Below are 27,836 nucleotides of genomic sequence, written 5' to 3' on the forward strand. Positions count from 1 at the left end.
GTATTGCTTATAGATTTAAGGTTGGAGTTGACAACCGAATTGTTTAAAAAGACGTAATTGTTAATACTTAGCAAAGTGTTTATAAATCTACGTTTAAATTGTTAATATAATTGAAATGTTGCAACAAAACGCATCATTTTTGCAAAATAGGTGTACAAGCAGCGGAATTATCAGGTATTGTAAAATTAATTTTTAATTCAAAACCTAACCTAAAAATTGGTTGATTTCAAATATTAAACATAACCTCAAAGAATTTGATCTTTTTTTACTTTGAGGTTAATGCAATGAATAAACCAAAAAAATATTTGATGCTAATTTATTCTCTTTTATAATCGAAACATGTTAAAATATACATTTCTTTTTCCAATTCATATATAAACTCATAGCAAACAAATAAAATTTAATAAAAAATCAAATTCGCACGAAAAATTATCTTATATCATCGGCAGAACGAAAAGAAAATTACACGCGCACTTTATTTATTAATATTTTTTAACAGGGGACTATTTTTGGTCTCTCCTCGTTTTATTCGGCCACTTTTCCCCTTTTATCCACCGCTTACTCATAAATAATAACCATTAATAAAAGAAACTCCGGCGCTCAACATCAAATTAATTTAACAACAACTCATTCGAGGTATAAGTAAAAAGAAAATAAGTATTTTTTTAGGGTAGTAATAGGAGAAACCGCTTTTTTAATGTTTTCCTAATTGAAGGGATAATCATCATTCCCATTCTGTCGTCCCAGGTGGTTTTGACGTCAAATCGTATAAAACACGTGATATACCTGGTACTTGAAGCACCTCTACTACCATTCTTTGTATAACCTAAAAAAAATTTAAATGATTACATCATTATTTGTGATTATAAATTGTAATTACATCAACAGGTAAATGTTTTCCGGGTATAGCTGGAACCCCCGTCATAAAATCTTGTGTACAAAACGGTCGTAACACTACAGAACGTTGACATGATGGTATCCGGAGAGCCTGATCCCTATCAAAATGAACGGGTAACATCACTACTGGCATTTGGCTTATTGACTCTAAATGACCCGAATTAATTAAGACCTAAAAATCAATTAATTTAAAGAAATTAATTTTTTATTAGTCCATTAAGTAACTTACTGAAGTAGCTACATCATCACATTGTCTTAGGGTGCTAATGACGTTATTCGTCAAGTACGTGGGCGTGAGATCCGGAATGATCTCTTTAACGAGTCCGCCGAATATATAGCAGACGCGATTTACATTTCTACAGATTCGCGGGATCAATCCCGCGAGAAAAACCATATCCATCCAATCGGGATCTTTATCACTCGAAATCCCCACCACGTAACTGTACGAGCGGCAATCACCTTGAACGCCAACACTTCTAATCGGAAGTAACGTTGCAACTAATTTTTGTTTACTCGATATTCTTTTTAAGATTACTCTAAAAAGATTTAAAAAGAAAATTAATACAGGACGATCTCGATATTACGGAACTCGGATATAACGGACAAAATATTTAAATCATACGCACGGCTAAACAATGTACTAAAACAACTAACACTAAACCTAGAACTAAAATCATTTGGGTTTACCGAAACGTCTCTTAAGACAACTCAACCCGAATGTTTCTAGTTCTAGGTTAAGTGTTGGTTCCAGTGACAGCACTTGGTAGCGCTAGTTAGCATTAGATAGTGCTAGGTACTATTGCTATTGAACTAAAACTAGAACTAACACTAGAACTAGAAACATTCGGGTTTAGCCGTCTTGAGAGACGTTCAGCTAAACTCGAATGATTCTAATTTTAGGTTAAGTGTTGGTTCTAATGACAGTACTAGGTAGCGCTAGTTAGCATTAGATAGCGCCAGGTTGTATACTCAGCGAGACCAGTCATTAGACGTTTCTGGGGTTCAGGCCAAACAAAAAATTTGAGAATGCAGACTTAAGTATTATCAATTACGTTTTCTTCATCTAAAATATTTTCAGATTTCTAGCACTTCCGGTTATACCGGAAGTCGCCACCTACTTTATTTTTTTAAATGGAACACTCTGTATATTTTTACATATTTGGATTTGTCTGTTTTCAAGGTTTATAAATAACTTTACTTTTTGCAATTTAATTCCGCCGTTCTCGAGTTATTCGAATTTTTCTAGAAAAATCTGCTCCAGCGGACATTTGTTAAAAAAATCATAGAACACTCAATTTTTGAGATATCAATTTAGGATTTAGAACATGCTTAAACAACATGATGGAGTATGTTTTGGTGCCGAGACCGGCTGTCTAGATCGTTTGGTCACTTTACTATGACACGTTAACTTTTCGAAATTTGGAAGCACCATAACTTCATTTTTTTAAATGGCACCCCCCATATTTTATTACTTAATCATCTTCGGCGTCTCATTTTACATCTTTTATATTCCATATGTGCTATGCCTAACATTAATAGTTTGAGAAATAATTAGGGTTTTTTGAAAAATGCTCACATATCATATCGATATTAACCTAGTGTGCCATGGAAAACAAATGTTTAATGACTTATTGATAAACGTCAAAGTCTGATTTGCATTGTTTGATGCTTGTGAGTCTAAAACCAGTTAAAATGGATATTAATAACGTAAATAATGTTTATACAAATGAAGAAATCCATAATTTATTTTTTGTGCACGAAAAGTGCAACAAAGTTTTTAGTAGAACTAGCAGAATGTTTAATGAAAATTATCCACATTTATTTCCGATGATAAAAGGTAAATTTAGAAGAATAGAAGCAAATTTTTTGCATTTTGGACGAATTAATCACGTGTTACACTGAGCAAAAAATGTAGTAGATAATGCAACGGAAGAGGTGAATGTTGTTCTTAAAAAAAACTAAAATTAGTTAAAAATTACCTATATAGTATTAGAAAATGTTTACAGAAGACTGCTGTTAATGACTAGAAAATGCTTGCTGAACACTAAATACTATTGGCACAAAAGTAAATATTGGTTGTAGAAGACAAATATGGTTGGCAGAATACTAATACTGCTTACAGAACACTAAATACTATTGGCAGAAGAGTCAAAATGCTTGCAGAAGATAAATATAGTTGGCAAAATACTAATACTGCTTGTAGAACAATAATACTATTGGCAGAAGATTAAAAACTCCTAGCAAAGTATTACCAATAGACTAGAAATTGGTTGCAGAATATTAATACTTCCTGCAGAAGACAAATACTACCTATACAATACTAGAAACTGCTTAAAGAAATAGACTACTGCTACCAATAGACTACAAATTGGTTGCGGAATACTAATATTGCTTGTAGAAGACTAAATATTACTGGTAGAAGACTAAAAACTCATTGCGGAAGATAAATACTACCTATACAATACTAAAAAATGCTTGCAGAAGATCGATATTGTCTATAAAATGTTAGTTATTGCTACCAATAGACTAGAAATTGATTGCAGAATACTAATTTTGTATGTAGAAGACTAAATATTGCTGGCATAAGGCTAAATACTGCTAGCAGAAGACTAAAAACTCCTTGCGGAAGAGAAATACTACCTATCCAATACTAAAAAATATTTGCAGAAGATAGATATTGTCTATAGAATGTTAGTTATTGCTACCAATAGACTAGAAATTGATTGCAGAATGCTAATATTACTTGTAGAAGACTAAATATTGCTGGCAGAAGACTAAAAAGTCCTTGCGGAAGACAAATACTACCTAACGATACTGAAAAATGCTTGCAGATGATAGATATTATCTACAGCAGATTAGTTATTGCTTCTAATAGACTAGAAATTGGTTGCAGAATACTAATTTTGTTTGTAGAAGACTAAATATTGTTGGCAGAAGACTAAATACTGCTGGCAGAAGACTAAAAAGTCCTTGCGGAAGACAAATACTACCTATACAATACTAAAAAATGTTTGCAGAAGATGGATATTGTCCATAGAATGTTAGTTATTGCTACTAATAGACTAGAATTATTATTAGTTAATTTTTATGAACAACACCTCAATTCGAGCTGCCAAAGAAGATCTGGGAATCATACTACGAACTTTGTCGCGCTTTTCATGCATAAAAAATAAATTAAGAATTTCTTGATTTGTATAAATATTGCTTTCGTTATTGTTATCGATTTTAACTCGTTTCAGTACTAATATTAAGGGACATAACAGATAATTATTAGCTCACATGCATCAAGTGACGTAAATAAGTGAGTCTTTGACAAGAACTCATTGAGAAGGCTTGTTTTTCATGGCACACTAGGCTAAATATCCATATGATGTGTGCATTTTTCAAAAAACCCTAATTATCTCCCAAACTATTAATATTAGGTATGGGACATATGGGATATAAAAGATGTAGAATGAGACACCGAAGACGATTAAGAAATAAAATATGGGGGGTGCCATTTAAAAAAATGAAGTTATGGTACTTCCAAATTTTGAAAAGTTAACGTGCTATAGTAAAGTGGCCAAACGTTCTAGACAACAGTTCTCGGCACCAAAACATACTCCATCATGTTGCTAAAGCATGTTCTCAATCCTAAATTGATATCTCGAAAATCGAGTGTTCTCTGATTTTTTGAACAAATGTTTGCTGGAGCAGATTTTTCTGGAAAAATTCGAATAACTCGAGAACGGTCGAATCAAATTGCAAAAAGTAAAGTTATTTATAAACCTTGAAAACAGACAAATCCAAATATGTAAAAATATACAGGGTGTTCCATTTAAAAAAATAAAGTTGGTGGCGACTTCCGGTATAACCGGAAGTGCAAGAAATCTGAAAATATTTTAGACGAAGAGATCGTAATTGATAATACTTAAGTTTGAATTCTCAAATTTTTATTTTCGCTAGAACCCCAGAAACGTTTAATGACCGGTCTCGCTGAGACACCCTGTATTTGTGTTGAACTAAAACTAGAACTAACACTAGACCTAGAACTAGAAACATTCTCTGAAGACGCACGGCTAAACCCGATACTTTCTAGTTCTAGTTTTACACTACCACTATCACTAGACCTAAAACTAGAATAATTCCGAATGTTTCCCAATGATTCTAGTTCTAGTGTTGGTTCTAGTTTTATTATTCAGTGCTAGGTTGTTAGAATTAGAATTAGAATGTTAGAATTAGAAACATTCTAGTTTAGCAGTGCGTCCTCAGACTTGATTCCTTAAGTTCTAAATTAGTAATTTTAATTTTATGACATTTTTTTCGTTTCTAAAATGGCCTAAGGAACACGATGGGCGCACAAAATTCAAATTTGGCAGTAGCAAAAAAAAATTACGTGCAAATTTCATTTTCGAATAAAACCGTATCCAAGGCATTTTAAGTACTAACAGACATCGAATATAAACAAAGAACCACGTGCTGCGCTAAATTTCATGCTCACACCAAGCTGATTGATGGGTGATAGTAGTGGCTTCCATAACTCGCAGCTGGCAAGCAGCCTAGTATGACCCGCGCTTAAGAGAAGTTCCAACTTGGCTGGTAACATCGCAATAATACATACTAATAAATATTACTCTTTGCTATATACAGGGTGGGGCGATTACGCATCAAGAATGAGGTTAAGAATACTTAAAATTGAATATTAACATGAATTCCATTATAATTGTACTTTGTAATTTTTTTAGCCATTGCCAAAATGGAATTCTTTGTTCGCGCCGTGTTCAGGATATCTTTATATATATTTTAGGAACAAAAAAAATTAAAATTGCAAATTTACAAGTTAAGGAACCAAGTATTTTTGTCGTTGTCAAAATTGAAATGTGTGTATTAGTCGTGTTACAAGCGACTTTTTTGCAATCATGTAATTTTTTTGCTATTGCCAAATTTGAATTGTGTGTACTAAAAATGCTAGCACTCAATAATTATTAAAATTAGAACTAACAGTAGACCTAGAACTAGAGAGTTGTAGTGTTAGTTCCAGTTTTAGTTCAATACAAATATAAGATCCAGCGCCAATGCTAACTAGTGCTACCTAGCACTGTCACTAGAACTAACACTAGGCCTAGAAACATTTAGGTGATGTTTCTAGGTCTATTGTTAGTTCTAGTGTTATTTATTATTCAGCGCAATTTTTTTATTTTGTTTATTTTGTCATAAGGAACACGATGAGTACACACAATTTAAATTTGGCAGAAGCAAAAAAAATTACAAGACCATAATGAGTGAATTTTAATTTTTGAAAATTTTTTGCTTCTGGAATATGTAAAATATCCTTTGTAACATTACTAATATACACATTTTAAGTTTGGCAGTTCACAACTGCCACTGGTTACACGTGTTATATCGAGGTTTAACTATGATTAAAATTTGAATTAAGTTCTAAATTACTTTTCATCTTCAGTGATGACTCCTTCAACCCTATTCAACAAAGCGTGTTTCTTTTGTAACATTTGATCGAACTCCACGATGATTTTAACCAAAACTTGGGTCTCAGAGAAATCCCTCTCCATGTAGGGTTCTTCGGCGCACAAAACTCTAATCGCTAAACCAGGTCCGGGAAATGGATGTCGCATCACCACATCCCTAGGTAGCCCCAAATCCTTCCCCAACACTCTCACCTCATCCTTATGAAAATCTTTTAACGGTTCCACGACTCTCCCTTCGCTTCTTAACTTCCGAATTAACTCCGAATCGTTGTGATGGGTCTTAATCGTATCGGCTTTATTAGAAACTAAACTTGACGCGGATTCGATTAAATCCGGCCTTAATGTACCTTGAGCCAAAAATACTTCTTCGGGTTTAATGTTCATTTCGGCTAAAAATTCGTCGGAAATTCTTACGAAAACATCGCCGATTATTTTTCGCTTTTCTTCGGGATCGGCCGTTTGGGATAAAATTTTCGTAAACCTAGTTCGTGGGTTAACTTCCGTTTTATCAATCGGAACGACGGTTGAGCCTCCAGAAAACGAGCAAGCCGCGTTAATCACTCTTAGATTTAACCCCAATTTTCTTAGACTTTGTTCCACTTTTAAACTCTCACTTTTTCGCATAAATCCGTTATCGATGTGGACAGCAATTATTTGTTCCGGACGTAGGGCTTTATGAAGAAGTGCCGCGCACACGGTGCTATCCACTCCACCACTAACAAGTACTAAAACTTTATTAGAACCAACCGTATCTTTAATGTACTTGATACATTCGGCTTCGCGACCTTGCATTGTGTAGTTTCCGGTTAAACTGACCACGTCGAAAAGGAAATTTTTTAACATTTCTTTTCCGTTGGCGGTTAAATCGACTTCGGGGTGAAATTGTACGCCGTATAAACGAAGCTTTTCGTTGTAGATTCCGGCGCAAAACGATGTGCTTTGGGCTATCGAACGAAAATTTTCTGCGACTTTATCGATTGAATCGCCGTGTGTCAATAAGACTTGTTGCATTTTATCTAAACCTCTGGGGATTAAAAAAAATTATTAATAATTTTAATCAGATTAAAAGTTAAGATAATGTCGAACAAGCTGTAGCTTTGCCAAAAAACTTGATTATAAACAAAGTTGTTCGCTCGTTCAATTTTATGTTTTTATTTAGGAGGATTGTATCAATTATATTTATTAAAATCTAAAAATATAATCTTCTTATCCTCCGCGTAACCTCAAATTTATTAATTTTTTTTTTTGAGTACTTACTTAAACAACAAACACTTTGGGTTTACTTCAATATTGTATTGTCCATCTTCTCGAGTATCTTTTCTAATTACGGTTCCCCCAAATTCTTTATTCATCATTTGCATTCCATAACAAATTCCTTTTTTAAATAAAAAAAATTATAATAATTAAGCTAGAATGATATAGAAAGTTTTACGGTTGTGAAGTTAGCCATAGATTTTAAAATCGAAAAAATACCGATTTCTGCAACTCGAAACGCAAATTAAAATTAATATTTGAGTTTAGCCGTATACAAATATTTACGGGGGGGTGTTTTCATTTAAGGAAGTAAAAAAATCACAAAGTTCTGAACATCGCGTGCGCGCTTGGAAATTCAGAGTTTTTGATTATTAGGTTGAAAATATGTAAGAACGGATGTGAGAGTGTAGGGGCGCAATCGTTGACTAAAAATGTAGGAATCTCATCTGGGCCAATTGTAGCCTTTGTCTTGAATTTTTTGAAAGATTCAACCATTTCGTCGTAACTGACTTCGGAGATACCAAAGGTGACAGAATTAGTATCATAAACAGCGTGATCGTTACCAGTAGGTTACCAAATGATGCAGGACAGTACAGGGTGGTTCAAATTCGATGTCCGAATAGGCTATCTCGGAAACTATAAGAACTAGAAAAAAAGTAGCTTACATGTCTTGATCTCTTTTTTTAAATAAGTTCCAATGTCGAAAACCTCAAAACGCTATCGTCTTTTGTTTTTCCCCTAGAGGCCAAAATTGAAAATATCGTAAAACCAGCAAGTGCAATTATCTTGGTTATTATTATAGCTGGAGTATTATAACTAAGACATTATATGGACACTTTTTTACAGAGAATTTGATGACGTAGTCAAAAAAATTTTTTCGGTTTTAGATTTTGAGATATTATCACAATGTTCGTTTTTTTAAATGGAAATAACCACTGATTATTCGCTTATTAAATTCGTTATTTTTTTCTGATTACAAAAATATAGGGTTTGACAGGTCTATTTCTTATTGTTTTAGAATAAAACTAAAAATAAACTTTTCTTTTAGTGTCGTGGAAGAAATTAAATTTACAGTTTCCTGTAAATTACGGTACTATAATTAAAAATTAAAAAAACATATTTCTGATATTTGAAACAAATATATTTGTTGAACTATTTAATTTATATATGTAATTATTCAAAAGTTGGAATAGGTTGCATTATTTCACATTTTTTATTAATATTTAATATTATTCTTAAATGACTTAATAAATTATTGATAGATGGCGCCATTTGTTTGTATTAAAAAATTTTCTGATGTGTCATTTTAAAAGTAATGTTTTTAAGATGAATTACGAAAATTTTGAAAAGTTTAACATGTTAGAATGTTATATATTAAAAAAATTATTTGTTTTTAAATACCACAAATTATCTTCTTATTTAATTATTAAATTAAAAAGCTAAAAATAAATTTTTTTTTAGTGTCGTCAAAGAAATTAAATTTACAGTTTCCTGTAACAGTAACTAAAAATTATTCTACTAAAAATTTATATAAAATTTACTTTATTTTTTAATATGTAACATTCTAACATGTTAAACTTTTCGTAATCGATCTTAAAAGAAAATTTTTGAATACAAATGTCATTTAATTTTAATTTTTTTAAAATTTTTATTTAATAATAATATTAAATTTTAATAAAAAATGTGAAATAATGCAATCTGTTCCAACTTTTGTGTAAAACAAATATAAATTAAATAGTTCAACAAATATATTTGTTTCAAATATCGTTAATATGTGTTTTTAATTTTTAGTTATAATTTACAGGAAACTGTAAATTTAATTTCTTTGACGACACTAAAAAAAAAGTTTATTTTTAACTTTATTGTAAAACAATAAGAAATAGACCTATCTAACCCCATATTTTTGTAATCAGAAAAAATAACGAATTTAATAAGCGAATAATCAGTGGTTGTATCCATTTAAAAAAACGAAAATTGTGACAATATCTCAAAATCTAAATTCGAAAAAAATTTTTTGCCTACATCATCAAATTCTCTGTAAAAAAGTGTCCATATAATGTCTTAGTTATAATACTCCACCTATAATAACAACCAAGATAATTGCACTTGCTGGTTTTACGATATTTTCAATTTTGGTCTCTAGGGGAAAAACAAAAGACGGTAGCGCTTTGAGGTTTTTGGCATTAACAGTTTCTCGAAAAACGAGATCATGACATGTAAGCTACTTTTTTTCTAGCTCTTATAGTTTCCGAGATAGCCTATTCGGACATCGAATTTGAACCACCCTGTACATAGCCTCAAAATGATCGACAAATAAGTTAACTACTGTTGGCAAATCGGACACACTTAAGAGAGCCTGGAGATCTTATATTGTTTCTGCTTATATTAACAAAACGCCAAACGTTTTTTGGTTCTTTTCTTATGTCCCTCAGAGATTTGACATAAACTTGTGCGATGATATCTGCAATGAGTTTTTCTATACAATTTATGGTGGTGTTTTTTTAATCTAAGCATTCTTATTAGGTTAATTGAATGCCATACAGGATATTTCGAGCTTGCATGCTTGCCCTCAGATTTAAGTACGTGAGCGTCCAGGTCGTTGTACAATGCTTCATAAAAAACATTACAGTATTGTTCAACCGATGATAACGTAAATAGATGAGTCCAGTCGATGTTAAGCAGTACCTCGTACATGTCAGGCAGATAAGATAACATCTCGAGCTATCAAATGTGTAGGCACCGTTACCGAAATAGTAAGTAGTAATGCCGATTGGTAATTATCTTCTCGTACCAATGTAAAGTCTCACTGTTTAATTTGAAACTCAAGTTTGAGGAAGCAAGTATCAAATCAAGAGTTCTATCAATGATATTCATTACATTATTTAATTGCAGAAAGTCATTATTACTTCAATATTAAAATCACCCATGACTATGGTATCCAAAGACATATCCAACATTGATTCAATGTAATCGAAGGTGTAACTATACATACATTCCTCCAGGTGTAACAGGTGGGAAATAGCAGACAACAATGTTAAAGGCCGATTTCGTCTTTTTAAAGTCAATCCGTACAGCTTTCAAGTCAATTGATTCAATAGGACAGGAGGCAATCATGATATTCGAAGTAGCAACTCCGGAATTAACAGCCAGTAACATCTCTCCACCCTTATGGAAAGATCGATCACATCTAAAAACGTCATACCTGTCTGGAAAGATCTCGTAGTCTAGAACGCTCTTCTTGACCCAAGTTTCACTGAGAGCAACAATATCAAAGTCTGATGCATCGACCGAAGTAAAAAATTTGTTTTGATAGTATATGTTGTACTCTTTCCGTTGGGAAGTTACTAGTTTTTCTTAACAATTCTCGGACATCCATTAATGAACTGTATTCTTAAATCATTTTCACCGTATTCAAAATCCGCATCTAACAAGGGAAATGAACAATCAAAGAAAATTTTGCGTAAACTTGTGAATGGGGCTCATTGAAAATAATTTAATTGGTCCTTATTTTTTACCGGATGGTTTAACTAGCGCAGCATACAATGAATTTTTACATAACAATTTAATAGGCCTGCTTGACCATGTACCTTTAGAAAACAGATGTAATGTGGCTTTCCAGATGAATGCCTTGCACACTATTCCCAAAATGTTGAAAATTCATTAAATGAAATGTTTCCTAATGGTTGGATTGGGAGAGGAGATCTAATTCCATAGCCTGCAAGGAGTCTTGATTTGACGCCCCTTGATTTTTATGTGTGGGGCCACATGAAAGAACATACACCTAACATACACCCTATGTTTACACAAGTCAACTCTAAGGATGAATTAATAGAAAAAATCAAAAACGAAGCATATGTTTTAAAAACGTTAATTACAATTACCCCCCCATAAATTTTTGTATAGGGGTTGTTCTAAGATCGCTAAACTCAAATATGAATTTTAATTTGCGTTTCGAGTTGCAAAAATCGGTCATTTTTCGATTTTTAAATCTATGGCTAACTTCACAACCGTGAAAGTTTTGGGTTCATTTTATCTTTTAGAAAAGTGTTTGACTTGTTTAGAAAGAAATGTGTGTATTAGTCGCGTTACAAAGGATATTTTACATATTCTAAAAGCAAAAAATTTTCAAAAATTAAAATTCCAAATTTACAGTTACTCTTTGCAGTCGTGTATTTTTTTTTGCTACTGCCAAATTTGAATTGTGTGTGCTTATGGTGTTCCTTAGGTCATTTTGAGCATCTTGGGAACATAAAAAAATTAATTTAGCTAATTTTATCTAAGTGTTCGACTTGTTCCCTTTCATGCTTCTTGCTACAACACTCTATGGAAGACACCAACTCTAACCCCTGGAAGTTTCTAGTTTTAGTTTTATTTCCTATTTTGTGCTTTTAGCATTAAATAATTAGAACCATTCCGGTTTCTTTCTTATGAATACGTTGGCTGACGCGCGACCAATCGAAAAAATACATAATATTAATAAATAATATAATGGCACAGAATAATACAGAAACGACAGCGCTGTCGGCTTCTTTGATGTTGGAGGTGTACAGATTCGCCATCTTGTTGGTAGTTAACAAAGCAAATGATTTGGCGCCTTTTTTTTTTAGTTCTTTTGCAGCTGATTTACAGACACGGAAATTAAAACCGTATTTTAGGTAGTAAATCATGTATTATTTACAATACTTAACTTAATATTATTTACATTATAACTACGTTTGTTTTGTTTTAACATTAATGATCTCGCTAATATAACTACCATCAAGATGGCGGCCGAGTTTCACATTTAAAGGGCAGTTTCGTTTCTGTATTATTCTGCGATAATGGTTTGAAGAAATTGATGCCATACAGAACTATTCTTGCTAGGTCTACACACTCTACACTTGTGTAATAACTATCTCTATAAAGGGACATTAAAATTTCAAATTCAAATCAAAATTTTAAGTCTTTGCTTAAAATGGCAGTCGTGTTAATATTATGACAATGTTTGAATGATACAGTATTAGTAAAGTCATGGTGCACTTTTAGGAGTACAACACTTCATCAAGAAATCGTTTATCCTCACTCCGCCGAGGTCGCTTGCGGGCGAGGCGCTAAATATGATACGTCAACATGAAATAGTTAACTTTGAAGGATTTTACCACCTCGCCCGCAAGCGACCTCGGTTTTAGGGTAACTGGCTTCTTATAAGACATATTGTGTCTTTACCAAGATATAGAGTGTTTCCCAAAATTAACGCATAAATTCCCATTCAATTGAGATAGAAAAATAGAAGTAGCCATGCATAACCATGGCAACCAATCGTTTTAGATATTTTATTACAGACAATGGCCAACTTTTAATATCTAAAACGATTGGTTGCCATGGTTACGCATTCTTCTATTTTTCTATCTCAATTGAATGGGAATTTCTGCATTACTTTTAGGAAACACTCTATATCTTGGTAAAGATACAATGTCTCTTATAAGAAGATACTTAGAGACTTATAAGAAGACAATTTAAAAGAAAATCGTTCCTTACATAAACTGACCGGCAAAAAAAACCGGCCACTATAAATTTGCCACAACTTCAAAGCTGGCTTTCTCGAGAACCGCGCATTCGATTTTGATGATTCTCTTTTTGATGGATAGGTTGATTCTTCTGTAATAATCCTGCGATAGAAATTTTCGTTCAGATTTTAATTTTAGCATATACGGGGTGAGAAAAATGAGTAAGACTTTTATTCTCGAAATTTGTAACACCCTGCGGGGTGCAGTTGCTACAGCAGAGGGTATTACCTGGAATCAAACAGTAGACCAATCTTTTCTGAGCATTTTCTTTTTTTATTCACTCTATTATCTCTGTTACTAACGAAGATGCAGTATTTTAAAGCGATCGTCTGTGAAAACAAGATGAGTGACAATAGTAGCTGATTACCGTTTTATTGTTCTAAGCAATAGTAGAACGACAGCTGTAGAGGCCGCTGTGATGTTAGTGAGAGAACCATTCGCTGAAAACTTGCTAGAACTGGTCTGGCTGCAAGAAGGCTGCTAAAGGGCCGAGGCTGCTTCCAAGATATCGACGTGCACGCCTTCAATCTGCGCGCTTACATGTGAATTGGGAGATCGAGCAATGGAAGAATGAGTACTGCAATGGAGGTCTTTTTTACGGATGAGTAGTGGTTTTGTCTACTATCACCCGATAGTCAGAAACGAATATGAAAACGTTCAAATGAAAGATTTGTGGACTACACAATTATGAATCAATTGTCCGGTAGAACAGGATGACGACGAATGCATCTCTGAAGTTAGTCCCAAAGATGTTCGATAGTGTTAAGGTCCGTTCAATACCCATCTCATCAAGATATTCGCTAACCACACGTGCTACGTGCGGTCGCGCATTGTCATGCATTACCGTGAATCCGTCACCAATAAAATGGGAATAGGGCACGACAGCTTCATGCAGAATATCTTCGATATAACGGTGGGCATTTAGCGTGCCATTTTCAACAAAGATGACCGCTGTATACGCTTCCGTCGAAATACCCGCCGATACCATGACCGAACCTCCATGGAAAGGTACTCTTTCCGAAATTGTGCAGGTCGCAAACCTTTCATTACGACGTCTCCACACTCGTTCTCGATCATCAGGTGACCGGAGACAAAATCGGGACTCGTCAGTGAAGAGCACCTTACCACAGTATAAAGTAAAGCAGTAGTCTCACTTCGTGTCGGCACGTTTGACGTCGTGTCCGTAGATTTTTTACTGCGCATCCGCTGCGCGCATAATTGAAATAAATGTTGCAACAAACTTTTATGTCGATGATAAAGATCTCATAAGGTAGCAAACGTAGTATGAATGCGCGCAGCGTCTGCGCTGTAGCAAATCTGATTACGCCATATAAGGCAAGTGAGACTACTGATTTACTTTATACTGTGACCTTACCCCATTGTTCCATTTCCCAATTCGTATGTAGGTGTCCAAATTGAAGACGTGCTCGCCGATATCTCTGGAGCAGCCGCTGTCTTTCGGCAGGTCTTCTTGCAGTTAGATCACTTTCAGCAAGTTTTCGACGAATGGTTCTTTCACTTACGTCAACCCCACGCACCATTTGAAGGCGATGCCGACTTTCTACAGCAGTCGTTCTACGATTCCTCAGAGTGTTTAGCACAATAAATCGATCATCAACTGCTGTTGTCACTCGTCTTCTACCGGAACCTTGCCGCCTAGTAAAATTTCCTGTTTCGACATATCGGTTCCAGGCATCCTGAACTGTTGTTCGGGGTATACCCAACGTATGGGCAACGTACCGCTGACTTTTGCCATCTTCAATTAAACTAATAATACCCGCAACATCAGTTATTGACAACTGTCAATTTACTATTCGAAACAACTGACATACGCTACCTAGCGCGCCACCTTATTTTGTATGCTTATTTGTCTTGTTTTCACAGGCGTTCGCTTTAAAACACTGCATCTTCGTTAGTAACAGAGATAATAGAGTGAATAAAAAAACAAAATGTTCAGAAAAGATTGGGCTACCGTTTGATTCCAGTTAACACCCTCTGCTGTAGCATCTGCACCCCACAGGGTATTAAAAATTTCGAGAAAAAATGCTTTTCTCATTCTTACACCCCGTATATGCTCAAATTAATATCCGAATAAAAATTTCTATCGCAGGATTATTACAGAAGATTCAACTTTTCGATCAAAAAAGGAATCATCAAAATCGAATGAGTGGTTCGCGAGAAACCCACCTTTGAAATTGTGGCAAAATTTAAGTGGCCGGTTTTTTTTGCCGGTCAGTTTATCTTGGTAAAGACACAAGTCCCTCATAGAGAGACATTTATCCTCAAATATCCTGCAAAGTTAGTAAGTTGGTATTGATGTATAAAAATTAGCGCCTCGCCCGCAAGCGACCTCGGCGGTTCGAGAATAAATATCTTCTTATGAAAGACTTTTATATCTTCAGCAAGATATACAAAGAACGATTTGCCTGAAATCGCAGAAATCACTTGCGGGCGCAGCGCTGAATTTGATACGTAACCAAGAATTCGTCAACGTTGGAGGATTCTAGCGCCTCGCCCGCAAGCGACCTCGGCGGTTTGAGGATAAACATCTTCTTATGAGATATTTGTATCTTTATTGTATCTTCTCTGTCGGGTTGGGTTCTAGCGCCTAGTCCGCAAGCGCCCTCTGAGATTGAGGATAAATGTTATCTTGGCTTAATTAGCCAAAAAAAATCTGCAAATTCACGATGACCAGAATATCCAAAAAAACCTTCTCCACCCGAAACGTCAAACACTTTTTCTTAACCCAAAAGTTTCTAGTTCTACTTCTAGTGTGTCTTCGTATATAAGATTAATTTATATTTACCTAAAACAGGTAATCCTATTCGAAAAATATCAGCATCGTATCTTGGCGCATCTTCGGCATAAACCGAGTTTGGCCCCCCCGATATAATAATAGCTCTATAACCGTTCTCTTTGATTGTAAACGCCGGCGTATCCAGCGGTAGAATATCGGCTTCGACGCAGAGTTCTCGCACTTTCCTGTCGATCACTTTACCATACTGAGCGCCCGCGTCCAATATCGCCACACGTTCCGGGTTTACGGCCCCGTTCGCGTTCATGTACTGCCCCTCAGCGCTTAGCGTTTGCATGGCACCGCTACAACAGCACTAAAAAGACACAGCATTTTCATTATTTTTATCAATTTCGTCAAAATCAACAAAAATTTATGATTAAACGTCAACTGTCAGCGATGTCAACAAAAAAGTGAGGTTATATTAAAAATTTTTTTTAATATTAATTTAATTTTTTCTAATTAAATTTTATTATAAAACCTTTTATTTTTATTAATCAATTAATTTATTTCAAAAAATCAAAAAGGAAAATTAAATTAAAAAAAGAAAAAAAATTTTTTTTGAGGTTATGATTTTATTTACTTAATGATTTTTTTATATAAGCGATTTTTTTTGTATTTTTGCGTTTACCTCGATGAGAAACGACATTAACGAGTCGAATGGGGCTCTTGTGACATCGAGGAATAACTGAATTAGTGGGGTAGCTAAAATTAGATCAAACGGTTGCTGCCAAATTGCGTTTAAAATTTTAAATTTGTTGCGTTGGCTTTTAAAACACTTTTTGCTTAACAAAAAAGTATAAATAAGTAAAATTGATTATTAAAAATAATAATTCAAAAAAAAAATAAATAACTAAATATATCGCAAAAAACGTATCATAGATGGCACCACTAACGGTTAAAAAACCGCATGTTTTAATTTTTATTTACTTTTTGACGATTACTTATTTAAATAAAAAGGAATTAATGAAACTTACCGCGAAATACAACAAAATATCCCAATAATTTCTTTCGGATTGATTAAAAAATTACATAATACACAAAAAATCGTTTTTATAGGTTAGGTCAACCACTTGACTCAAATCTCGAACTAAAAAGAACGAAAAACGAATTTATTAAAGACGTATTACGATTTATCAATTATGCAATTGGCGTGTTATTGCCTGAAAGGTCATAAGGCCATAATGCATGTGAAAAACAGGAGGTTTTTTAAATAAAAAATGCGAACGTAAATGAAAATCATCGACATGTTTTTTTTTTGGCAGTGACTGTACAACTTCAAGGAACGGTTATACCCAAATAACACCTCATTTACCGATAAATCCACTCTAAACCGAACTAAATCGACCCCGAATTGATTTTGAGGGTGTTTACTAATAAAATTTAACGTCCAATAAGGAAGTTAGGACACAAAATCACCGTGTAGGCTCACACTCGTGAGAAAAAGAGGGTTAAATTATGGATGAATCAAACGGTTTTTTACGTAATCATTACGGTTAATGTAACATCTTAAGTTGTAATTTACGGATTACATACCTTTTAATCGTGTGGGTTTTATAAATCTATTGTAATTGCGCTAAGAACTCTTTCACGGTGTCAATCACATCACACTGAATCGCGTGCAAACTACATTACCGGCCGAAAATTGACATTTCAACTCAATTTACTTAAACATTCACCTAGATGTCGCTTTAATATTTTTTATTTTTAGGTTGATTTAAATTAAAAAATTATTTTTAATACAATTTTTATATATTTATATTATATTAATCAATCTACAGTTCTAAACAAAAAGAAATTCTTAAAACGAATTTCAAAAAAAAAACTAACCTAACTTATAAAGTAATTAAATAAAACATGATTTTTTTTATTGCACATTATTAGCCGTAACTAAATCGTTATTTCTTTCCTCTTTGTGAACTTTATGTACGTGGCGGATTAAATACGATTCTTTAGCGAAAACTCGCCCGCAAAAATGACACTCGTGACTACAGTCAAAGAGGTGAGTTTTCGAGTGCAAAATGTATTGGCTACGTGACGTAAATTCCAAACAACAATGTACGCATTTTAGTTGTTTATCGCTAACATGGGTCCATCTGTGTGCGATTAAATAATTTTTAACCGCAAAAGCGCGATTACACACGTTACAAGAATACGGTCGTTCTCCTGTATGACTTCGTTTGTGGGTGTTTAAACTAGATTTTTGAGTGAATCTTTTCTCACAGTATTCGCATTGAAATGGACGTTCACCTGTGTGTGTTCTCATATGAACCTTAAATTAAAAATTAATTAATTTAGATTGATATTGGAAAAATTCAAGAATCATCATGTGGCTTAAAAGTCGACGATTTTTTTTTAACCCAATCACGTTAAAAATAAAAAGAATGTAGGGAAAAATGTAGAACATACAGAAAAATTACATTAAAGTTTCGATGTGACGTCACTTCCGGTTACGCAATTTGACTGATATTTAATATCTATATATTTTCATGACTACAAAGAAGTTGTTAATTAATTTCATGCATTTATCCTATTATTCTGTAACATGCCAATTTACATATACAGCGTGTCCGCAAAGTAACCGATATAGGCGATAAAATCATTATAAATGGTTTATGGAAAAATCCCTGAAACGGGTCTAAAGATTTAATTTTTTTCAAATGACAATCCACCATTCTTATTACAGTTTTTGACACTCAGGCAATTGTTTAAAATAATTGGTTACCATGGCAACTGCTGTTTTTATCATTTATACAAATTTGAAGTACGAGAACTTTAAAGTAATTTTTCTCGAAAATTTTCTTATGTAAGCAATATTAATATTGACTGTACTAGATTCAGAAAAAATCCTCTTATATTCCGTAATAAAAATGGGGGATTGTCATGACTTTTTGAATAAACCGTTAATAATGATTTTATCGCCTATATCAGCTACTTTACGGACACACTGTATAAAAAATGATGGATGGTGCTCAGATAAAGGACAACTTCCGGTTACGCAGTTCGAGTGAAATTTACGGTATGAACGTTTCTCATAATTTTAATCGCTTATGCAATATTGCATTTGTTTAACTCTCTTTAAACAACAAGTTTATATAGAACCAGTTCAAGATGGTTTCAAATAAAGTACCACTTCCGGTTGACGAAATGATCCAAACTTGATACAAATCCTAGTTCTAGTTTTACACTAGAACTAACAGCTAAGAAAAAAACTTTCAGGTGTTAATGTCAACTTTAATTTTATTGTTATATTCGTAATCTTTATAAAATAACCGTTAAAATGAGTCCAAACATGACGCACTTATGTCAAAAAACAAAAAAGTTAGAATAAAAAACATTAAACCCGAAGTTAGCAACAATTTAATTTTTAAAAATTAATACCAACCTTAATTTTTGATTTTTTTTTATTATATTTTTGTTATCGTGACAAATTTTAAGACATTTTATAAAATTTACGAATATATCAAAATGACATTGACATTATAAACCGGAAGTTGCTTATATCTCGAGTGATATTGGAATTAAATGTATCATGTTTGGGCTGATTTTAAAGGATTTTTTCATGATGATTATAAATATGTCAAAATTGACGTTGACATTCTTAACCGGAAGTTGACCATAACTTCATTAATATAAAAGATAAATATGTCGTGTTTGTACTCATTTTAAAGGATTTTTAACAAAGATTACAAATGTGTCAAAATTGAGGTTGACATTTTAAACCTGAAGTTAGTTATCATATAATAGACAAATGGACAACTTCATGGTGTTATTTCATGATGTATTCTTTATTAGAAAAACTTTAAAATGAGTCCAAACATGGAATAACATAAAAAGGTAGAATAAAAACATTAACCTTAAATATTTTTAGTTCTAGGTCTAGTGGCAGTGCAAGTATAATACTAGATCTAGAAAATTTTGAAATAAATCAGTAAAATAGATGGTAAACAACGACATTTTAGCCATTCTGTGTCAAAAACCAAAGAAACAACCGTATTTCACCCGAAAATATGCGTTTTAACCAAATGTACTGCAAAAATATATGGTCCATGACGTCACGTCGAAATTTTAAAGTGATTTTTCGGTAAGTTCTACTCTTCATTTTTATTTTTAACATCTAACTTGAGTGATCTCCCGTCGATTAAAAAAAAATTGTCAATTTTTAAGCGACATGACGATTCTTGAATTATACCTTGAAATTAACCTCTAAATAAGTTTTTCGACAAAACGTAGCTTCACACTCGGTACATTGAAAAGGTTTACTTCCAGAATGAACTTTCATATGAACGTAATAACTCGAAGGTGAGGATAAAAGTTTTCCGCATACTTTACAAGCTTGTTGTTTTTGTTTCTTAGTTTTAGGCTAAAATAATAAATGATTAAATCAAAACACCACTCTGTAATTAACTTACAGGATGAATACGAACATTCTCTATAATGGTATCGTGTTCCTGTTTAATGTAAATACAACCCTCCTCGTCCAAAGTTTGTTTTACCGTAATTTCGGGTTCGAATAAGCTGTGTGATGAGGTTTCGTACATTTCCATTTCAACGATTACAGTGAGAAAAAGGTTTCAATCAAAATCAACAACCGAGATTCGTTCTTATCATTTAACGTCGAATATTTTTCGATTAATATGTCGTTCTATTTATACCGTGACAAGTTGGGATATGGAAAATTACTAAATTAAGAGGGTTTTTGTTGATTTCTGTTGATATTCATGAAGAATTGTTGATTATCGGTCGATTTTTGACGTAAAATAAATATTTTTGATTTGTTTATAGGACTAGAACGATACTTGTTTTTGCGGGGGAGCCGAGAGATGTCACTTTTTGATTTTATGAAATGTCAAAAAAAGTATTAATACAATTTTTGGCAGTAAAGTTAAATTCAAATATTTCTAATTTATTAATATATATTTATCATTTTTACAGTATTAAATATAATCAAAATTAAAATGTATAATTACTTCACTTCGTCATACTTAATTTTATATGACCGATTGTGTGTCGAAATCCCACCGTAAGATGGCATTAGCGTCTATACTGAAATAATTTAATTAAACTAATAATTTTATTATTAATAGTGGGAATGATGAGAGACAGCAATAACAATTATTACCAGTATCATTTTTTAATTTAAAAAGTATAGATTCTAATTCATGTTATATTTTTAAATTTGTCGCTAACTTCAACTTTTAAGTTGTTCAGAATGACAGATGAAAACGTCATTTTAAAGTGATTTTTTGGTAAGAGTATTAATAGAATAATAATGGTATGATTAAATAATTAGATTATAATTGACATTATAGCTTGGTTTAAGCTAACGTTATAACTGGTTGGAAGCTCGTCAGATGCAATCTCACATGTCATATGATGCAGTGTGATATTCAAATGTGGCGGTCATTATTTGACAGGTGTAATTGCATCTGAAGAATTCCCAACCAGTCGGAACGTTAATGGAGTCCCATAGTGGCTCCTAACAGTTATTCTGTGGTTAGAGCTTTTATATATAAACCAAATCCAATATGTATTCTAGTGGTTCGGTTCTTAGCTGAATAATTCCGAAATATCCCCAACAGATTGCGCCACATGCATTTTTTTTTTTTTAGTACGACGTTTTTGTTTATAGAGTTGCATTTCTACGAAGCTATTTTCTATGTTTATACCTACTTGCTTATTATCATTATGTTATTAAGTAATTTTATATATTTAATTAATTATTATCACAAGACCTAAAACTAGAATTATTCGGGTTTAGCCGTGCGTCTTGAAGACTTTAGAAGAAGTTAGTCTAGTTTTATTTGTTATTCAGCGCTACATTGTTGTATATTTTAACACATTATCAATGAAATTATTTAGTGTGAGAGCGCCATCTCAGATTTAACGGATTAACTAAATCATAACTAAATGGTTGTTATCTTGACTAAAATTAATTAATCTCGTATAAATTAAATAATATATTTAGTGTTATTGTTATTACAAGACCACAAAAGAAGTACAATTTGAATTTAATGCCATCTATGTCATATCAATAAATAAATTTTAAAATAAAATTAGTTAGCGCCGCCATCTTTGCATAAATTGACGAACTAAATGTTTGACAGATAAAACGTCATTAACCTCTAAAAATTATTTTCTTTTTGTGTTTTAAAGAAATTAATTTATATTTATATGAATATTAGAAGTTTCAAAAATATTTTAAGTTTTATTTTTATTAAAAATCAAAAAAAAAACATTTAAAGAAATGGAGAGCTACGTAAAAAATGATTTTTTTAAGAACGTTATCTTTAATTCTTAAGAACTGTAACACAACCATACCACAAAAATTTCTTCAGAGTTTAATGAATAAAGTTAACAAAAAATATGATTAAAAAAAAAAAACGGAAAATTACACTCAGAAGGAGGATAGTAGTTGTAATACAAGTATTGACTCCGCGACATTTTAAACTGAATTGGCAGAATAAAGCGCGCTGGAAATAATAATAAAAAAAAAAATAACAGTCTTGGTAAAGCTGGAACGCCGTTGAAATGATAAGAATGAGTAATTAGTTGACGCTGCCAACTCACTTTAAAAGGAGGCTAATTTACAAAGAAAACAAAAAAAAAATGTAACTAAAAACGATTATTATTTAGCGAAGGTTTTACGACGAATCAGCGCTCAAAAGAAAATACCCCGCGTTTTAACCCCCAAAAATGGAATTTTGTTGTTATATTATTTATTGTTTGCTGTTGTCTTTGATGTCCACCTTTAAGCTCCTATGTTTTTGTCGTTTTTTTAGTTTTATTTAAGTTTTAAATTTTTTTGTTTAATTTTTTTTTTTTTTTTTTGATAAGTAGTGGTCCAGTAATAATATATTTATATATATTATATAGCAATGTCACAGAAGCGGAGGAACAACTCAACTATTAACAGACTCTTGTCCTCCACATCCAGGGCTGGGCATTATTTGTCGAGTGCGGTATTTGTTTTAACTGCAATAACCACCTAGAAAGAAGAATCATTTCGATTTCAAGGTAAGTGGATTATTTAATCAAACTTTACCTCTTCCCCACAAGATTTTAAAACAGTACAAAGGAGCTCTTTTCCTGCCTCGAAATCGCTACGCAACTGGGCACCAACCTCACCATCAGGGATTTTCAAATCTTCACGTAAATCCCCGTTATCGGCCATTAAACACAAATAACCATCATCGGAAATATCAGTCAACTGGTAATCTTCGCGTTTTACGTGAGGTACATCCATGTTATGTGTAGAGGGACAAATATCTTCATATTTTTTACCTAAATTAATTAAAACTCATTAATTAAAATGATTAAGTAACAAAAAATGAGTTAAAATTTACCTGTAAATATATCGATGCCAACTAAATGTACTTTGGCGTGTCCGTGTTTACCAGTTTTTGAGGTGGACATTTCAACAATTTTGCATGGTCTAGATTTGAGCATGACGAATCCGTTTTTACGCAATGCAGAACATTGCATGGGGTAGGTGGCGGAAGCGCCGGAATCGGCGGTTTCAAAGTGGGTGTCCTCGATGTCTGCCATTGTTGTTGTTGTTGTTCTTTTAACTTCTTTTTAATGAAAATCGGCGTGGGGGGAGCCCAGCAAACGTTTAAACTTCGAGAAAAACTGCACAAACACAACAAAAAGATTAAAAAATAACTCGAAAAAATGGGCGTATTAACCTATATGTACACGCGGCAGGGCCAAACAACATGTGGCCGGAAGTCGGGCTTAAACTTAACCTAAAAACATTTCTATTTTACGCGAATTTTCGTCCACAATTTTAATCGGATCAAGATGATTCTTTTAATTGTTAAATAAAACATGAATTTATCGATATTTTATGAAAAATATGGCAACATGGCGCGAGAATTAACTCGCCGGATGCGGTACGATTTTTTTTTGTTGCAATTAAAGTAGTGGCGAAATTTCGATGGGGGTTAGTTTTTCGGATAGTTTGGTTACCTGGGGTTTGAACCGGGTGGAGGTCGGGGAAAATTTCTGTTTGATATCGCGGTTATTTTGCAAAAAAGATCGGTACTCACATGTGAACAAGATGGAAACCTTCTCCCAAAAGAGTAGTCAGAGCATGCGCGGTTTGAGTGAATGAAATTTTTGACACGCACAACAGCGCCTTTTACTTATCGACTGAGCCGCGCCAATATACAAATTCAACGTGATAATTATTAATTATAATACAACAATTAATATCTCGTTTTAATAATAAATCGCATTTAATTTATTATTACACCACATTATTAGAGTAACACATATAAAGTTAGAATTACACTAGGAAGTATCACCAGATTAATGAAATGTCACTAGATTATTTTGGCGGGAAATTTAAATTGACACTTATTTAAAAAAATATTTATTAAATTCTATTAATAATTTTAAGTCAATTTTAAACTAATTAACAATAAGAAATTAATTAAGTTAATAATATAAAAAACCATTAAGTAGGTGATTTTTTTTAGGTTCGGACATAACCTACAAATGACGAGTTAATTATTTAAAAAGTTAAATTATCATCGTCCGAACTCCAAAATAAGCTGGTATTGTTCTTAGAATTAACACTAATTAATTGCAATGTCTTACCAACAATATGATCCCATTTTCATTGAGTTTTTGTTAAAAATATTTTCTTTGCTTTTCTGATAAAGCTAAATGTTTTAAATCCAACATCTTTCTCTTTTGCAAAATTTGCTATAGCTACTGTTAGGATCGTAAAAGACTTTATTTTGCTTAATAAACGTAAATATTGTAACCTAACCTATACATTTATAATAGCAAGGTCATTCCTGTCAATTGTAAAAGTTTTTGGGGTTTATGTTGGTATTAACTTGGAACTTTTCTTTTTTTAATTATAACTAGATATTTTGAGGTTAGGAAACTAAGAAATAAATTTTTGAACACAATTTTATCGAATTTATTATATATCTATTTTATGTATATTAATGTACTCTACTTTTTAATTCGGAGGACTGTTTTCAAATTGAAGCGCCAAAAAGAAGGGTTGCTATTGGTCAGTTTTAAGCAAAAATTACACTAGGAAAATTCGAAATGTCTAATATACGATTCAGTATGGAAAACCCGAATGATTGTAGTTCTAGGTATTGTGTTAGTTCTAGTGATAGTGTAAAACTAGAACTAACACTAGACCTAGAACTAAAAAATATCTGGTTTAGCCGTCTTGATGGACTTGCGGTTAAATTTGAATGATTCTAGTTCTTGGTGCAGCGGTGCATATCAAATAAAACTAACACTAGACCTAGAACTAGAAAGTTTCGGAATGTTTCTAGTTCCAGGTATAGTGTTAGTTCTAGTGCTAGTCTACTTTTATTTGTTATTCTAGATTGTTGTTAATCAGTTATATCGAGATTTTATTGTAATATCAAATTATTGCATTTTCTGTGGGACAAAGTAAGTACGCCCTGGTTTCTATGGAAATATAGTATATAGTATAGTATATCCAAAGATATCTCCTATCTGGTCCCTAATGGATTAATATAACTTATATCTTGTGATAATGTTAACATTCTCTTAGTTCACCGAGAGAACATAACCTAGAATTTGTGACAGAGAGATTTTTGTTGGTGAAAATCTTATCTTAAACCGTTTTGTTTACTTCCAAATGTATCAATTATTATAGTTCAGCTCCTAAAGCACATTTTTCATCCATCTTTTGAGGTTTTAACGTTATTTTGAGGAAGAAATCCTGGATTTAAATTTGAATTTTTCTAACTTTACTCATTGTTGAAATTTGGCGTGTACTCCAATGTATGTCTAAAAACAAGAAAAGACAACGTTGAATACGAAGTTTTATTACGTTTCATAAAGGAATAAGGAAAAAATCAACGAAAAAAGAATTAAATTTTGAAGGTTAATTCCGAGAAAAATCAAGAGATGTCGTTAGTTTCGAAGCAAGAATTTTGAATTTTGAAAAGGGCGCGAAGCTAAGAGCCAATCAGAGACGAGGAAAAAACAGTTGGAGTGCCGGGGTATATAAGGAGATCGCGAACCGGGAGTGAGAGAGTCGTCGTCGGACCAGCGTCGAATCCACGTCGTCAGATAGAAGAAATTTTGATAACCTCAAAAATTTAAGATAATTTTTTTAAAAGTCAAATCAACTTACGATATTAAAATAAAAAGAGAATCATCCTACAACCTATTCCGAGAACTACCGATACTTCTTCGAGATCATCCAAGACCCTATTTCTGAAGAACAAACAGTGCAATTTCCCGTAAGAAGAATCCTGTAGACAATCCAGAAAATTAGTTAGTGCCCCGAACACAAGAGACAATCTATAATCCAGATACCACATTGAACTCCAATCCTTTATTTTTCACAGTGAGTCGGATGATAATTTTATTTTATTATTTAACATAACCTACAAAAAGAAAATTCAAAGAATCAAACTCAAAGAACAACTCACAAGAGTTTCCTATAATTTTGATCAATACTTACTTGTGGGTAAAGATTTATTAGTTTTCTTGAATAACGTTCATTTATTTAACTCTATTTTTCTTCAACGAGTTTGATGACAACTTAAGAAGTCAACCATTTGTTATTTTCAAAGAACGGTTCTAGCGAGTTTTATCCTACTCTCTCTCTCTCTCAAATAATAAACGGGTTCTCTCTAATATCGATATTTCATAATATCGATAAAACGAGTTAATTTGATTTTGTGTTTAATTAAAAGAAATTTTTGTCGAACCTGATTAATATTCTTTTGAACCTGAACTTGCCCGAAACCCTGAGTCTCTTAAAATTAAAGAAACCCAAATTTATGGTTTAAAATAACTTGTGTAAGAACACACACAAGTAAAACATCACAATATTAATTTATTTACACTGCAAATAATAATCAAGTTCAACCCCAATAGGACTTTTTTGATTTAATACAACTTTATTTGTTTCCGGTTTGTCATTAGCAATCTCATGGTAACAATCCCAAAAACGATGTATGAATTAAATCTCTTGTTGCAGTTTCTTCTAGTTTTTTAGCCATCTTATTGCTTCGTTTGTTAAATTTGCATCAAAAAGGTTCATTTTGTATCTTGGATCCAAATAAGTTGACAAATTTGATCATTTTTGTCTTTAAAAATCCATCAGAAATTGTAAACATCATGGTCAGATCTATATTTTCATTCATTGATCTTTATTATCTTCCATTTTTAGTTAAACTTGTTGGATAAAAAGATTTATTACAAATTAAGAGTTTTATTCTATCTACCGTATTTTCTCGAATGTAATCCGCACCTTTTTTACAAATTTTATGTGCTCTAAAATCAAATGCGGATTACAATCGGGTGCGGATTAGATTCGCAGTCGTATAGTTGTAATTTGGAAAATAGTGAAATAAAATCACATCATAACAATAAGACTTATTAAGGGTTTTAGAATGATATTTACATTTTTATGTGTCATTTTCTTCCCATACTACGTCATCTTCGGATTATATAAAACTTCTTAAATGATGTTATAATATTGTTTTCAGGGATCGTTTTCCATGTCGCGTACACTCACTGAGCAAGTTCAGAAGCTCCTTTAATTGCTCCCGGTTTTGTTAATTCTCGAGTTTGTTAATATAGATATACATACATAGGTTGTAGTATGGATGTTATTCCACCAGGTATTATTATTATGACAAGAAGTGTAAACCAAGTCTATGATTAATTAATATCCTCATTTAATAATCTTCCTGGTCTAAGACTCCATACTTGTCTTAATCATCAGCTTTTCCATTGTCCATCCTTTTTGTTGTGCCCTAACTAGGACGTCATTCAGGAAGTCTTTCAGATTTCAGAATGGTTTTTCTTAATATTAATAATGTCGGCAATTTTTCCCTATCACTTGTTACTGCTAGCATC

The 27,836-nt window shown here is 32.6% G+C and overlaps 3 protein-coding genes and 1 long non-coding RNA gene across 8 annotated transcripts; 1 reads left to right on the plus strand and 3 right to left on the minus strand.

Annotated features, from left to right (window-relative positions):
* Window positions 1-47: 47 nt before the first annotated feature.
* On the plus strand, window positions 48-20,721 carry LOC139429883 (uncharacterized). Its single transcript, XR_011640475.1, has 2 exons — window positions 48-174; window positions 19,828-20,721. It is a non-coding gene; the product is annotated as an uncharacterized lncRNA (long non-coding RNA).
* Window positions 301-17,586, minus strand: LOC111418273 (GMP synthase burgundy). Its single transcript, XM_071196189.1, has 7 exons — window positions 17,493-17,586; window positions 15,969-16,272; window positions 7,620-7,737; window positions 6,325-7,386; window positions 1,127-1,433; window positions 881-1,069; window positions 301-826 (listed from the first exon to the last, which is right to left on the minus strand). Exons 2-7 carry the CDS (start codon window positions 16,252-16,254, stop codon window positions 725-727), a joined length of 2,064 nt encoding a protein of 687 aa, XP_071052290.1. The 5' UTR covers window positions 16,255-16,272; window positions 17,493-17,586; the 3' UTR covers window positions 301-724.
* LOC111418274 (zinc finger protein 25-like) lies at window positions 17,687-20,503 on the minus strand. 4 transcript variants are annotated; one of them, XM_023050780.2, is made up of 3 exons: window positions 20,384-20,503; window positions 20,161-20,319; window positions 17,687-18,228 (listed from the first exon to the last, which is right to left on the minus strand). In XM_023050780.2, exons 1-3 carry the CDS (start codon window positions 20,501-20,503, stop codon window positions 17,824-17,826), a joined length of 684 nt encoding a protein of 227 aa, XP_022906548.2. In that variant the 3' UTR covers window positions 17,687-17,823. The 4 variants fall into 4 exon arrangements, with proteins under 4 accessions (XP_022906548.2, XP_022906547.2, XP_022906545.2 ...); XM_023050779.2 differs by having other exon boundaries at window positions 20,149-20,319; XM_023050777.2 differs by having other exon boundaries at window positions 20,369-20,503.
* A 1,563-nt stretch (window positions 20,722-22,284) lies between the features above and the next one.
* On the minus strand, window positions 22,285-24,112 carry LOC111418276 (eukaryotic translation elongation factor 5). Of its 2 annotated transcripts, none has more exons than XM_023050782.2 (4): window positions 24,008-24,112; window positions 23,303-23,588; window positions 23,002-23,240; window positions 22,285-22,944 (listed from the first exon to the last, which is right to left on the minus strand). In XM_023050782.2, exons 2-4 carry the CDS (start codon window positions 23,502-23,504, stop codon window positions 22,903-22,905), a joined length of 483 nt encoding a protein of 160 aa, XP_022906550.1. In that variant the 5' UTR covers window positions 23,505-23,588; window positions 24,008-24,112; the 3' UTR covers window positions 22,285-22,902. The 2 variants fall into 2 exon arrangements, with proteins under 2 accessions (XP_022906550.1, XP_022906551.1); XM_023050783.2 differs by lacking the exon at window positions 24,008-24,112 and adding an exon at window positions 23,928-24,005.
* Window positions 24,113-27,836: the final 3,724 nt, after the last annotated feature.

Source organism: Onthophagus taurus, chromosome 5 (assembly GCF_036711975.1).
Source record: "Onthophagus taurus isolate NC chromosome 5, IU_Otau_3.0, whole genome shotgun sequence".
Lineage (NCBI taxonomy): Eukaryota > Metazoa > Arthropoda > Insecta > Coleoptera > Scarabaeidae > Onthophagus > Onthophagus taurus.

Excerpts from the sequence above, each read along its gene's own strand:
- LOC111418276 (XM_023050782.2), bottom strand. The coding sequence starts at position 23,504 with ATGGCAGACATCGAGGACACCCACTTTGAAACCGCCGATTCCGGCGCT. Across the intron at positions 23,241-23,302 it reads TGGCATCGATATATTTACAG|GTAAAAAATATGAAGATATT; the intron begins GTAAATTTTAAC and ends TAATTAATTTAG. Across the intron at positions 22,945-23,001 it reads TAAAATCTTGTGGGGAAGAG|GTGGTTATTGCAGTTAAAAC; the intron begins GTAAAGTTTGAT and ends TCTTCTTTCTAG.
- LOC111418274 (XM_023050776.2), bottom strand. The coding sequence starts at position 20,503 with ATGGAAATGTACGAAACCTCATCACACAGCTTATTCGAACCCGAAATT. Across the intron at positions 20,320-20,368 it reads AGAATGTTCGTATTCATCCT|CCTAAAACTAAGAAACAAAA; the intron begins GTAAGTTAATTA and ends TTATTATTTTAG. Across the intron at positions 18,229-20,148 it reads ATTTAGAGGTTAATTTCAAG|GTTCATATGAGAACACACAC; the intron begins GTATAATTCAAG and ends TTTTAATTTAAG.
- LOC111418273 (XM_071196189.1), bottom strand. The coding sequence starts at position 16,254 with ATGCAAACGCTAAGCGCTGAGGGGCAGTACATGAACGCGAACGGGGCC. Across the intron at positions 7,387-7,619 it reads CCAAAGTGTTTGTTGTTTAA|AGGTTTAGATAAAATGCAAC; the intron begins GTAAGTACTCAA and ends TTTAATCCCCAG. Across the intron at positions 827-880 it reads GAAAACATTTACCTGTTGAT|GTTATACAAAGAATGGTAGT; the intron begins GTAATTACAATT and ends AATTTTTTTTAG.